Raw genomic sequence first — 12,390 nt, forward strand, 5'->3', positions numbered from 1 at the left:
GGACAGAGGTACCGTCTCTGATACATGTATTTGTGCTAAGTCCTATATATGTATACACCTCTATGTCGTGTGACAAAAACATCTCTGCAGAGCTGTGAGGCCTCTAACCTGTGGGAGTGTAAGATATTCAGGAGTGAAAACCAACACATGCAGAGCGTAGTGATGTCTTTGAAGCCGTGAACTGCACTCTAAACCACAGCCTAAATGAGACATGTGACCTTCGAGATAATAGCACTTTTTTTCTCTTCTGCAGTCTTGAATTGACAAGTGTTTAAAAAAGAATGTCTCTCAGCAAGTCGCAGGTCTCTGTTTGATGAAGGGAAAGAGAGGTTATCTTTTATTGCTTGACACCTTAACACAAATAACAGGAGAAAACAACAGCAGATAAACAATAAATGCATTCTTTTTTGCTACTTTGTTAAATGTATATATGGCTACAGCAGGAATCAATAAGTACAAATATATAAAAATGTATGGTTAGAATTCCTCCTGCGTAAACATTTACAGATCATCTTTTCAGATGAGTATGGTAGGACAAAGGAAATTCTGACACCCGTTACAAACCTATAACGTCTCTGAATCTGTCTCTCACACACACACACACACACACACCGAGAGACAGAGAGATGCTACGTCATGCTTTCATTTCTCATACTACCAGCTACTAATATGAGTAAATCTGGGTGTGCTAGTACATGGTTATCTGTCAGAGCGTGTGTGAGTGTGAATGACAGCTACTTGAGTTCGAGGCGGTGCTCCCCGCGGGCTATGTGGGAGGAGAACTCGTAACGGTCCCGGCTGCGGTGGCCACACACGTTGCACTCCAGCGGGTCCCTGAAGCCGTGGCAGCCCATGTGGATGGTGAACATGACGTAGTCCAGGAAGATCACCCTGCAGTGGCCGCAGGGGTACACCGCCCCGGGCAACGCACCCCCCTCCCCGTCCCCTCGCACCACCCGTAAGGCCTCCAGCGGCGACAGGGGGAGGGGCTGTGCGTGTGGGTGAGGGAGGCCGTTCTGATGGCTCAGCCCCCCCAGCAGGTGACCCAGGTTGTACATGACAGGCTGGTGCATCTGGGAGCCATCACTTTGGAACGAGTCCATGCCCACCTGGTGCTGGGAGGTGGGGGGGGGGCCCATCAGAGGCATGCCCATCTTGTGGCCGTTAGTGAGGCCCATGGGGCTCAGCTGGATGGGGTAGGGTCTGCGGGAGGGAGCCAGGTTGTTCTCTGGCCCTGTGAGGACGGCTTGTTGCTGATGGTGGGGGTCGGGCCCCGGGGAGCCTGGGGGGGGCTCCTTGACCTCAGTCCTGTAGACCAGCTCCCTGTTAAAGCTCAGGTCCAGACACACACCGCTATCGCCTAGACCGGCAGAACAAAGGGCTCATTGGCACTACAGCACTACAGAACTTCACTATATATTTGTACTGTTGTCATATATTCACTGTGTCCTGTCCAAATTAGTGTGGAGACAAATACTTTCATATATTTACTGTTGAGCCTTCTTTTTTTATATCTGTTTTTAAATCTCTTAATTTGTCTATATATATATATATATATATATATATATATATATATATATATATATATATATATATATATATATATATATATATATATATATATATATGTGTCTATCTGTATAGGTATGTATATCTGTATATATATATATATATATATATATATATATATATATATATACGTGTGTATATGGTTGTTTAGATGTGTATGCATGCATATATACATGTATATTTTTGTATATATTTGTATTCTTTGGGACGGTGAGAGACAGCATTTAGATGTCATTGGTTATTTCACTTGCCTGAAGACTCAGCGGTCTTTCACCCTCCTCACCCCACAGCATGAGCAGAGACACACCACAGGAAGCAAGCAGCACTTTCAAGACGTATTACTTACAGACATATCTAACACAGGTCCTCACTCTGGTTCTGAGTAAAAGCAAAGAGAACATCATGCAGCCCCAAGGTCAACACGAGGGACAGTGAGGTGAAGCTGAGAGGACAGAGGCTGAGAGGACAGAGAGGACAGAGGCTGAAAGGACAGAGAGGACAGAGGCTGGGAGGACAGAGGCTGAGAGGACAGAGGGGACAGAGGCTGGGAGGACAGAGGCTGAAAGGACAGAGGCTGAGAGGACAGAGAGGACAGAGGCTGAAAGGACAGAGGCTGAGAGGACAGAGGGGACAGAGGCTGGGAGGACAGAGGCTGAAAGGACAGAGGCTGAGAGGACAGAGAGGACAGAGGCTGAAAGGACAGAGACTGAGAGGACAGAGGGGACAGAGGCTGGGAGGACAGAGGCTGGGAGGAGAGAGGCTGAGAGGACAGAGGCTGAGAGGACAGAGGACAGAGGGGACAGAGGCTGAGAGGACAGAGGCTGAGAGGACAGAGAGGACAGAGGCTGAGAGGACAGAGGACTGAGAGGACAGAGGCTGAGAGGACAGAGGCTAAGAGGACAGAGGACAGAGGCTGAGAGGACAGAGGACAGAGGCTGAGAGGACAGAGGACAGAGAGAACAGAGGCTGAGAGGACAGAGGCTGAGAGGACAGAGAGGACAGAGGCTGAGAGGACAGAGGCTGAGAGGACAGAGGCTGAGAGGACAGAGGCTGAGAGGACAGAGGCTGAGAGGACAGAGGACAGAGAGAACAGAGGCTGAGAGGACTGAGAGGACAGAGGCTGAGAGGACAGAGAGGACAGAGGCTGAGAGGACAGAGGCTGAGAGGACAGAGGCTGAGAGGACAGAGGCTGAGAGGACAGAGGTTGAGAGGACAGAGGCTGAGAGGACAGAGAGGACAGAGGCTGAGAGGACAGAGGCTGAGAGGACAGAGGACAGAGGCTGAGAGGACAGAGGCTGAGAGGACAGAGAGGACAGAGGCTGAGAGGACAGAGGCTGAGAGGACAGAGGCTGAGAGGACAGAGGCTGAGAGGACAGAGGCTGAGAGGACAGAGGCTGAGAGGACAGAGGCTGAGAGGACAGAGGTTGAGAGGACAGAGGACAGAGGCTGAGAGGACAGAGGACAGAGAGGACAGAGGACAGAGAGGACAGAGGCTGAGAGGACAGAGGCTGAGAGGACAGAGGACAGAGAGGACAGAGGCTGAGAGGACAGAGAGGACAGAGGCTGAGAGAGGGAGCAGAAGGAGGAAGGCCTGCAGTGCAGCTGCACCACAGAAGAACAGACAGAGAGGCACCTGCTCACGTTTCTCGCCTCCCGCCTGTTCTCTCTCTCTCTCCCTCTCTCTCCCTCTCTCTCTCTCTCTCTCTCTCTCTCTCTCTCTCTCTCTCTCTTTCTCTCCCTCTGCGGTTGCAGACTTACAGAGAGGCACCTGCTCACGTTTCTCGCCTCTCTCTCTCTCTCTCTCTCTCTCTCTCTCTCTCTCTCTCTCTCTCTCTCTCTCTCTCTCTCTCTCTCTCTCTCTGCGGTTGCAGACATTTCTCTTTTCCCCCTGTGGTTGTCATATTGAAAGATCTCACTTCATTTGTCAACCCGATAGAGACATGTCGGAGGTTTTCTTTGCCAATACACTCGTTTTGCGAGCAGCTTCAGGCTTGATTGCGAAACTACAACCCAATGTTAGGAGGTGAGAAACAACTATTGAAACAGTTGTGTGTGTGCATGCCCCTTAAGTCAGCCATTTACTGAAACTGGTGTCTTTTATTCACTAAGTTTTAATCCAAACATACAAAGTGTGAATCGGGAATTGTAAAGTGCATGTTTCTCAGTATATGTATCCAATTATTAAACCATGCATGGTAACTTATACCCACCTATGACACATTTCTGGCAGAGAATTGAGGACAGTGGAGACTCTGCGGTGTGTGCAGGTATGAGGCTTTGCCCTCAATTCCTGTTTGGCAAGAGATGGAGGCCAGCAGAGACAGACAAACAACTAGCTTAGACATGACTTACAATCATTTGCAAAAATGGAATTCTGTATTTAAGCGTTAATGCACAGCAAAAAGCACACATGATAACATAAAGACAGCAGCATACACAACAGGTACGTATCGTTTTCATGTTCCAAAGCTTTCCAGCTGCTCTTACCGGTGAACTTCTGTGGCATGGAGCTCTTCCGTTTGGCTACGTTGCTGGCCAGCCTGTCGAGCAGCAAAGCCCGCTCGCTGCCCATCTGAGTCCTGGATGTGTGGCCGTCTTCTGCAATAGAGGGACAGAGTAAGTGCAACGAGGAAAAGCAGACCTCTTCTCGATCAGAAGAGAAGTGCACCGAGCGGCAGCTGTCCACCAAGCTTTAGAGGTTATAAAGTGAAGTAGAAAGACGGCAGCGGCACCACGCTGAGTCACACTAGGAGGAAGGAGATATTAATTTAAGATCAGACGCTCCTTTGACCTCACTTCCTGGTGGTTTTTTTTACTTCACCAGTGCAGGAAAACAGACCACAGGATGAGGATGTACTTCCTCACCACGACGGCACTATCAGGCATAAGCTTACGACATTTGGCGACCACAGCAGCAGAGTGTCTGTGTGTGTTGCAACCGTGCAACTGTCCTGCCCTAGGTACAGGTCTTTTGGGGGAAGGTTACAGACATGTGCGTGTGTTGGGTGGCCGGGCTGAACACATTTGCCCTACATATTTAGCCGCTGCACACATTTGAAGCGGTCGTCACACCACACCACAGCAGCCATAACCTATTTGGTTTAATGATGGGGTAACAGCCGTAAGCTCATTTATTTAATGAGGCTATAAAAACAGGATCTGCTAGCAATAACTGCTCAAATTGGGCGCTCCATATGTGCAAATGAGTCTAAGCAGTAGTCTGACTCTATTAACAGTCAGATGTGTGAAGTGAGTGTTTGGAGTTCCATGGTGCTCAGAAGTGCTCAGAGGTGGGAGAAGTACCATCACCATTTACCTCTGAATTGTAACGGGGTAGAAGGACAAAGTAACAAAACATTGAAAATACTCAAGTAAAGTACAAGTCTCTTGAAATGATACACAACTTTACACCACTGGGTGTGCTCACCTCTCTCTGCGGGGCCTTTGCTCTGGATGTACACATGGCATCTCTCCCGGTGTTCTTCGAGGCTGCTGCGCTGCTTGTAGCTGCGACTGCAGTGGTTGCACTTGAAGGGTTTCTCTACTGTGAGCGGGAGTTTCAGTTAATCACCAACACACGAAACATAAACACTGCCTACAGCGAGGATTATTTCCTTGAGTATGTGGTTTCGTACAAAAGTGATGATGTGCACATTAGAGACCGTGTCTGCAGGTGAAACACGTGAACTGAAAGTGAGTGAGTAAGTTTCCTGAGGTGAGTGAGTAAGGTGTCATATGTAATGTGTGTAAGCCTGTGGCACATATTACTGGAAGAGCAATGCGGCCTCAGCTCATGTGTCGACATTTGTGAGAAACGAACCAGCGAAATATTATACACAGGTGCATACAGTATCAGTGCATATGAGCACAGCTGGCAGTGTGTGTGTGTGTGTGCGTGTGTGTGTGTGTGTGGCTGGTACCAGAATGTGTGCGCAGGTGCCCGCTCAGAGCATCCCGCCTGCGGCAGGCGTAGCTGCACATGGGGCATTTGAAAGGCTTCTCCCCGGAGTGCAGTTTGATGTGGCGCAGCAGGTTTCCCTTCTGCGTGAAGGAGGCGCCGCACTGACTGCAGTGGAACGGCCTCTCACCTGAAGGGGGGAAAACGAACTCTGAAAAACAATCCAGAAATCATGAAAACATCTACCTTTTAGCTTAGTGAGACAATGTGGCCAGGATGTGGACGGTTGAATCGCAATCACTCGCATATCTTCAAGTCTTTTAGTGGTTCCCAGATTCCACAAAACTAGATCAGGAGTCAGAGTGTTCAGATCCCAAGCTCCCTTTCTCTGGAACCAACTTCCTGTTTTGATTAGGGAGGCAGACAGTGTCCACAATGTTAAGAGTGTGTTGAAGCCTGTCCTGTTTAATAAAGCCTATATCATGTTTTTTATAATTGACCCTGTCAACTATGTTTTGTATTCTGTAAAGCCCACTGAGACAAAGTGTTTTGTGATATTGGGGTATATAAATCAATTTGATTTGATATCTTCTGGTCATGTGTAAAAGTACAGGCATTTTGGGTCAGGGTTATTCAGATTCTTGGAGACATATTAAGAGTACCTGTGACTCTAGGTTTATGTACCTGGGCTTGATTCCAGATCGTATACTTGAAAAGGAACTTGGGGGTAAAAAGGCCATCACAAGGAACTGGTTAGAAAGTGTTTAGAAGAAATGTATACTATGGAAAGACTGACATACAGTCTAAGGACTAAAGCAGAGATCTGTGGACAACGCACGGACTGTATACAAGTACAAAAAAAGGCTGTAAATGTGGAGTAGTGCGGTCCCCTGTTGTCTCTATTCTGTTATTCTTTTCAGTTTCTATGTATTTGTGAGTGTTATGTGTTTGTCAGTTGAAAAATAAAGATTTCTTGTAAATGATCTGTTGCTGCAGAAACACTGAGGTGGTGTTTACAACTTCCCTCAAGTGGAAATGTTCTGATACCAGATGTTGATATTCGTAGAAATGCAGTTTTGTCCTTTAGCTATCAACCCTTTACTTGTTCCTATTATAACAGTGAATTGCAAAAAAACGCAGAATCATTCACCATCTTTGAAAAGGGAACAAGGCAACATTACCTTGATTGTTAGAAACCCAGAAACAACCACGCCAAGCACATTGTGCACTCATCGAAAACACAGCCTCCTCAGATCCATCTGACGGCGGCATTATTGAACGAGTCAACTCTACTCATCGTTTGACTGATGAGTCGAGTGTCAATACATGACGTGTGTCTGACAATAACTCCGTATCTCTCCACAGTGACACATATTCCTACATGAGGGTGGACAGTCAGCTGACCATGACAGAAAATGTAAGAAAACTGTATTTTTGTTTAATAAATCAGGTGTCCACCTACTGCATTAAAAAAATAAATGTATTTAAAATAAAGAAGAATCAAAGTAGCCTAAATATAAACCATAACGAAAATTCATTCAGTACCTATAATATATCCATCTATAGTTCAAAAATGTATTGTACCACTGTAATCCTGCTAGTAATGAAATGTAACAGTAATCTGCTAACTTATTTTTGAATGTAATTGTAATCGAATACAGATACCTTTTTTTGTAACCTGATGAAGTAATCTGAGTTATAACAGGGATTGCATAATTCAGGGCAAAGCTATAGACTGTAGATGTGGTGATCTATCTGTCCACAAATCACACACTTATTGCCTTATTGCTTCATATTGGGAGGATATTTCACATCCTACAGCTGCAGCCCTGGTTAGGACAGTGCGTCATGCGTGATGCAGACTTCAAAACCTCCATCAAACGTCTTGACCTAGTCAACGCCAGCCACTATCTCCCAGTGCTATCAACAGGGTGACGATTGCACAACGGTTGTGTTTGAGGTCAGGTGCTGGGGCTGTGTTCCTGTGCTTACCCGTGTGGCTGCGCTTGTGCACCAGCAGAACGTTGATGCTGACGCAGGACAGGCCACAGATGTCACAGTTGAGCTTGCCGGCTGCAGGGATGCGGGGGGCCACAGCTCCAGGCACGTAGGTCCCTTCTGCTGCGTGGGCGTCATACCGCGAGTAGTCCACCAGAGACAGGTCCTGGGGCTCATTAGGGGCGTCCCCTTCGTCCTCCACCTCCTCGTCCTCGTCCTCCTCAGTCCTCTCCTCGTCGAATCCTTCCTCCGTCCCGTCATCACTGCCCCCCTCGGCTTCCTCTTTCAGCACAAACTGTCTTTCCTTTTTATCCTTGGGGTACTGCTCCTCATCTTCCATCTCCTCTGCCTCTGTCTTAATCACATCTAAGTGAGGAGGCAGCAAAGAGTAGAGACATTTGATGAAAACAGTAAACACACGTGAAGTGATTGATTTAAGGAGTCATGTACATACACTTGTTTTTACTTCCAAATAAGGCACTGAATGAGCTCGACGAGACTGAACTCCAACCAGAATGCAAACTGCCGCTGTCACATCTCCACTTCTACATTTGTATTTATAGTCGATATGTTGATAATAGCACTAGCACGTCTCCAGAGTGTGGGTAGCTTAATTTGGGCCGACGTATAGTGTCACAAAAGAGATTCAGAAGATGTGTGCTCGAGATAAGGGGAAGGCATTTCCTCTGAAGACAGAAAGTAGAACCAGGGCAGGAGAGAGAGCAGCAGGCGCCTCACGCAGACAACACCAATCCCTGATCTGCTTTTAGAAACAACTTTTCGTATTGATTGTATCACAGATGCTGAAACACGTTCCAAATCAAACTTTATCCGCACCAAAGTTGATCCCTTTTTTCTTCCATCAGCAGGCAAAGCGTTACATTTTCTTTATTTATAAGTGTTTCTTGACCTACTGTTGGTCAGAGGTGGGAAGTAACTAAGTACATTTACTTAAGTACTGTACTAAAGTAACATTTTGAGATGAATGTACTTTACCTTAGTATTTCCATTTGTTTGTACTTCTACTCCACTACAATTCAGAGGTAAATCGAGAACTTTGACTCCACTACAGTGATTACATAGCTTTAGTTACTTTACAGATGTGGATGAATGATGTGAAATATAATCAAGTCTTAAATCAGACTTTAGTTCCACCTGGAGTAAATTCACAAGCTACCCTGCAGTATACAAAGTCATTCAAACTAGCTGCACCTTTACCAGCTTTGAGAACACTTTCATGATCAATCATTATAAAACATATCATATATATTATTCTGAAATGGACCAATCTACATAGTGACTACTTTTACATTTGGTACTTTAAGTATGTTTAGATGATAATACTTTTCTACTTTTACTTAAATAACAATTTTTGAATGCAGGACTTGTACTGTAACAGAGTATTCCCACACTCTGGTACTTCTTCTTTCACTCAAGTACAAGAACTGAGTACTTCTCCCACCCTGCTGCTCTCAGGCTGCAGGACCCCTCACCCAGCCTGTTGCTGGCTCTCTCAGCTCCATCCCTAAACCACAGTGTGGTCGGTGGTGGCTGGTGATGAGCTGAAGATCAGCGCCTTGTATTGTGGAAAGCGCTCAGAGGTGCTATGGAAACTTTGCACACACAGAGCTCGGGGGGGCCCGATATAGAGTCCAGGGTCTGAGAGCAGTGAACCGCAGGCTGCGCAGCGACGTTCAGCAGGGCTTTAGGAAGCACCCAGTGGGGCAGAGAGGTGGCAGAAATAAAAAGGAGAGCTGTCCAACCACTTTTTTTCAAGTGACAAATAAGAGTAACAAGTCTAGGTATAAACCTTATTACACTCCAAACATTGCGTGACACAAAGTGGTCACAGTTTAGAAATGAGTATTTAATAGTAACTCTGTTTTCATTAGTATCTTATTCACATGTTTAGATAGCATCTATCTCTGCTTTTTACTTGTACCATTCTCTTGCACTATTTAATTTATACTTTTGATGTCTTAAATATTGCATGTAGCATTGTATGAGGAGCCTAGGACTTAAAAATGTCATTGCCAACAATTGTGCCGTAGCTACTATGCATATGACAATAAAGCCTTTCAATCTGGAATTGAATCTTTGAAAAGTAGTCCTTCATGGTGTGAGGTATGTATACGAAGAAATGCCCATAATATGTAGCATATTACATTATATAATTAGGATGTATGCTTTATCATCAAATACATGACACTGCAGTGAGGAAGTTCAACAGTAGATGCAATAAAGTACCCAGCCAAACTTAAATAAACAACCCTCTGTACGGCTGACAGCCTTGTAATGGAAAGCTCTCAAAGTGAAATAGTCCAAAAATGTGGGTGAAACTTTTTTTTGTACACATATATATTTGATTGCAAAGGCGCACATTCAAGGTAGTTAAATGTATATTTTATATATCACAGCTAATCATTTATTTTGAGGAACACGGAATAGAAAAATGTTGTATTAATTGAAAAAGTTGAAAGAGGCCCCTTGGCGCCCTAAGCTATTGCCTACTTATGATTTAAGGTAAAGCTGCCTATATAGACACGGTCTTATTTTACTGCTGTAACTCCATACTTATAGTGTTCAAAGTGTTCAATAGAGCCATATTCTAATTGCTTTGCATTGAATGAACCCCCATGGTGAAAAGTATTTAAGTATTTACATTTACCACAGGATAACTAGGGCAACTGAGAGCTTAATGACTCCTCTCCTGTCTATCCGGTTGGATCATACAAATGCTTTTGACTTTAAGATCCTGTCCATAATGTGTAATCTCTCTCTAGTTGATCATAAGGAATTGCATTTGTCTTAGATTAAAACGATTTTTACATTTTTAATTGAAGTCAAATGAAATTCTTTGTAAAGGAATAGCCCATTAATGCACCGTGGCCAAAAACAGGAACATTTTGTATTTATTCTGCGAGACTTATCTTTAACAAACAGCAGCATTTAACTTGATGGCTAAAATTCAAATTGTGTGTGTGTGTGTGTGTGTGTGTGTGTGTGTGTGTGTGTGTGTGTGTGTGTGTGTGTGTGTGTGTGTGTGTGTGTGTGTGTGTGTGTGTGTGTGGGTGGGTTGGGGGTTACTTACGTGGATCCGTCACACCTTCAGCACCCTGCATTCCATTCTCACTGAATGACTGATCTTCCCTCTCTTCTTCCTCCTGTGGCTTCACATCTGCAACATCACTGCAAACCTCTGCAGAGTGACACATGCAGGCGCTTCGTGTTACTTCTTGTTTCATTGGGACAACTTCAGTAAACGACAGAGCTCTGTTACAATAATGGAATGTTAAAGTCAGTGATGGCTGGACGGTGGCAGCCTGATCACGTTCACATCACACTGAAGACAAGGAGACGCACTCACCCATCCCGCTGCCCTCGGTAAACTCAGGGTCCTTCTCTGTGTTCATGATGAAGAAAGGTTCTGTGGAGTAATGACACTATTTGGTTAATACAATCAGATTAGTACCAAATTACCAAATTGCAAGAATACTTTGTTACAAGTAAAGGTACATTCCAGAATCATGTATATTATACTTTATATTACTGGACTATGGTTATTGATGCATTATTGTGTCTCTCACAGCTGGTAAATGTGGAGCCAATGTTAATGACTTTATTTACAGCTGCTAGATATTGTAACTATTACATATATGTCAGTCTTTATCTAATAATTGATTTACTACAATGTTGGCTTCTAAACTTTAGTGGAGTAGAAGTATAAAGTGCCATCACAAGAAAATGTTCAGGTCAACTACAAGTACCTCAATATTGTAACAAAGTTAATGTACTTTGTTACTTTCCACCACTTAATAAAAGATAGTTTGGATAGTCTAATTAGGTTCAAACAGTTCCTTCTTATGGTTTAAAACTATACAAACTTTGTATTTCACAAATTGATACTAAAATATCTTCTTGCCACTATTAAAAAGGCCCCCTTACTATTTCTACAAAGCATGTGAAGAAATAGAAGCAGCGGTTGCATCTTGTGTTCCTGTTGGTTGGACGGCATAAAAAGAAGTTTATAAAAAAGGAATGAGGGTAAAAGCCCACGGTTGATTGCTCGACCCTGTCACTACATTTAGCCTGATGAGAACGAGATGATGTTCACTGCACATGCACTTCCTGCCGGGTCTGAACATAGGAGCATGTGTGAAAGTCGCTTTCAGCGGCAACACACAGCGACTTTGAACAAAAAAGCCACTTTAAAAACCTTGAGTCAGTTTTCATGAACCAACACAAATCCCAGCATATGAATACTTTACAATTTATATTACACATTTAATGGGAATAAAAATGGCAAAGAAACGTAGATTCTATACTTTTGAGAACTACTCAAACATCACGTTCAGTGAAGAAAACACATCAATAACAAACTTTTTTATACCTCAAAATGACATTTAGAAAGCGCTTATCTACACTTTTTTGATATTATAGTTTGTTGGAATATAGCAGTAAGTTTGAGTAAGGATGAAAGGATCTGACCTGCGTTGGCTCAGCACCCGGAGGAGACTGCTCTGGCAGGAGGAGATTCCACGCTCCGCCACTGGACTTCTCTGAATATGGAATATACGCAACGTCACTACGGTGAATTTTGGAGACAACTCTTAAAGGAACAGGAACTTATTTTGAATGCAACAAAAACAGAACGAAACATGTTAAAACAGCCACATCAAGGATTCAGATTCTCCCTTACTGTTTCTATGATAAAAACATAAAGATTCCTTTCCTTCCTTTCTCTTCCTATAACAGCGTGAGTTTATGAGTGAAACAAAGAGCTGGTTATGAGTTCTTTATCAGTTAAGGCACATGGTTCCTTACCTGTTTCCATTCAAAGAGCTATCACTCCATCTTGTGGCCAAACTAGAAAGCTTCTTTCCAACTGTTCTCTCTAAAATAGTGTCTTTCGTCAAAAGCATCTG

At 44.2% G+C, this 12,390-nt stretch overlaps 1 protein-coding gene across 4 annotated transcripts; it reads right to left on the reverse strand.

The window, feature by feature from the left end:
- Positions 1-303: 303 nt before the first annotated feature.
- On the reverse strand, positions 304-12,035 carry LOC117482508 (zinc finger protein Aiolos-like). 4 transcript variants are annotated; one of them, XM_034130629.1, is made up of 8 exons: positions 11,954-12,035; positions 10,833-10,892; positions 10,557-10,664; positions 7,460-7,831; positions 5,490-5,678; positions 4,997-5,113; positions 4,057-4,167; positions 304-1,360 (listed from the first exon to the last, which is right to left on the reverse strand). In XM_034130629.1, exons 2-8 carry the CDS (start codon positions 10,876-10,878, stop codon positions 735-737), a joined length of 1,569 nt encoding a protein of 522 aa, XP_033986520.1. In that variant the 5' UTR covers positions 10,879-10,892; positions 11,954-12,035; the 3' UTR covers positions 304-734. The 4 variants fall into 4 exon arrangements, with proteins under 4 accessions (XP_033986520.1, XP_033986506.1, XP_033986496.1 ...); XM_034130615.1 differs by lacking the exon at positions 11,954-12,035 and adding an exon at positions 11,411-11,934 and having other exon boundaries at positions 4,057-4,164; XM_034130605.1 differs by lacking the exon at positions 11,954-12,035 and adding an exon at positions 11,411-11,932.
- Positions 12,036-12,390: the final 355 nt, after the last annotated feature.

The sequence above is a fragment of the Trematomus bernacchii genome, unplaced genomic scaffold (assembly GCF_902827165.1).
Source record: "Trematomus bernacchii unplaced genomic scaffold, fTreBer1.1, whole genome shotgun sequence".
NCBI classification, from domain to species: Eukaryota; Metazoa; Chordata; class Actinopteri; order Perciformes; family Nototheniidae; genus Trematomus; species Trematomus bernacchii.

Coding starts and splice junctions, on each gene's coding strand:
- LOC117482508 (XM_034130605.1), bottom strand. CDS start 11,480: ATGCCGTCCAACCAACAGGAACACAAGATGCAACCGCTGCTTCTATTT. Junction 10,665..10,832: donor TACCGAGGGCAGCGGGATGG/GTGAGTGCGTCT, acceptor GTCACTCTGCAG/AGGTTTGCAGTGATGTTGCA. Junction 7,832..10,556: donor TGAAGGTGTGACGGATCCAC/GTAAGTAACCCC, acceptor CTCCTCACTTAG/ATGTGATTAAGACAGAGGCA.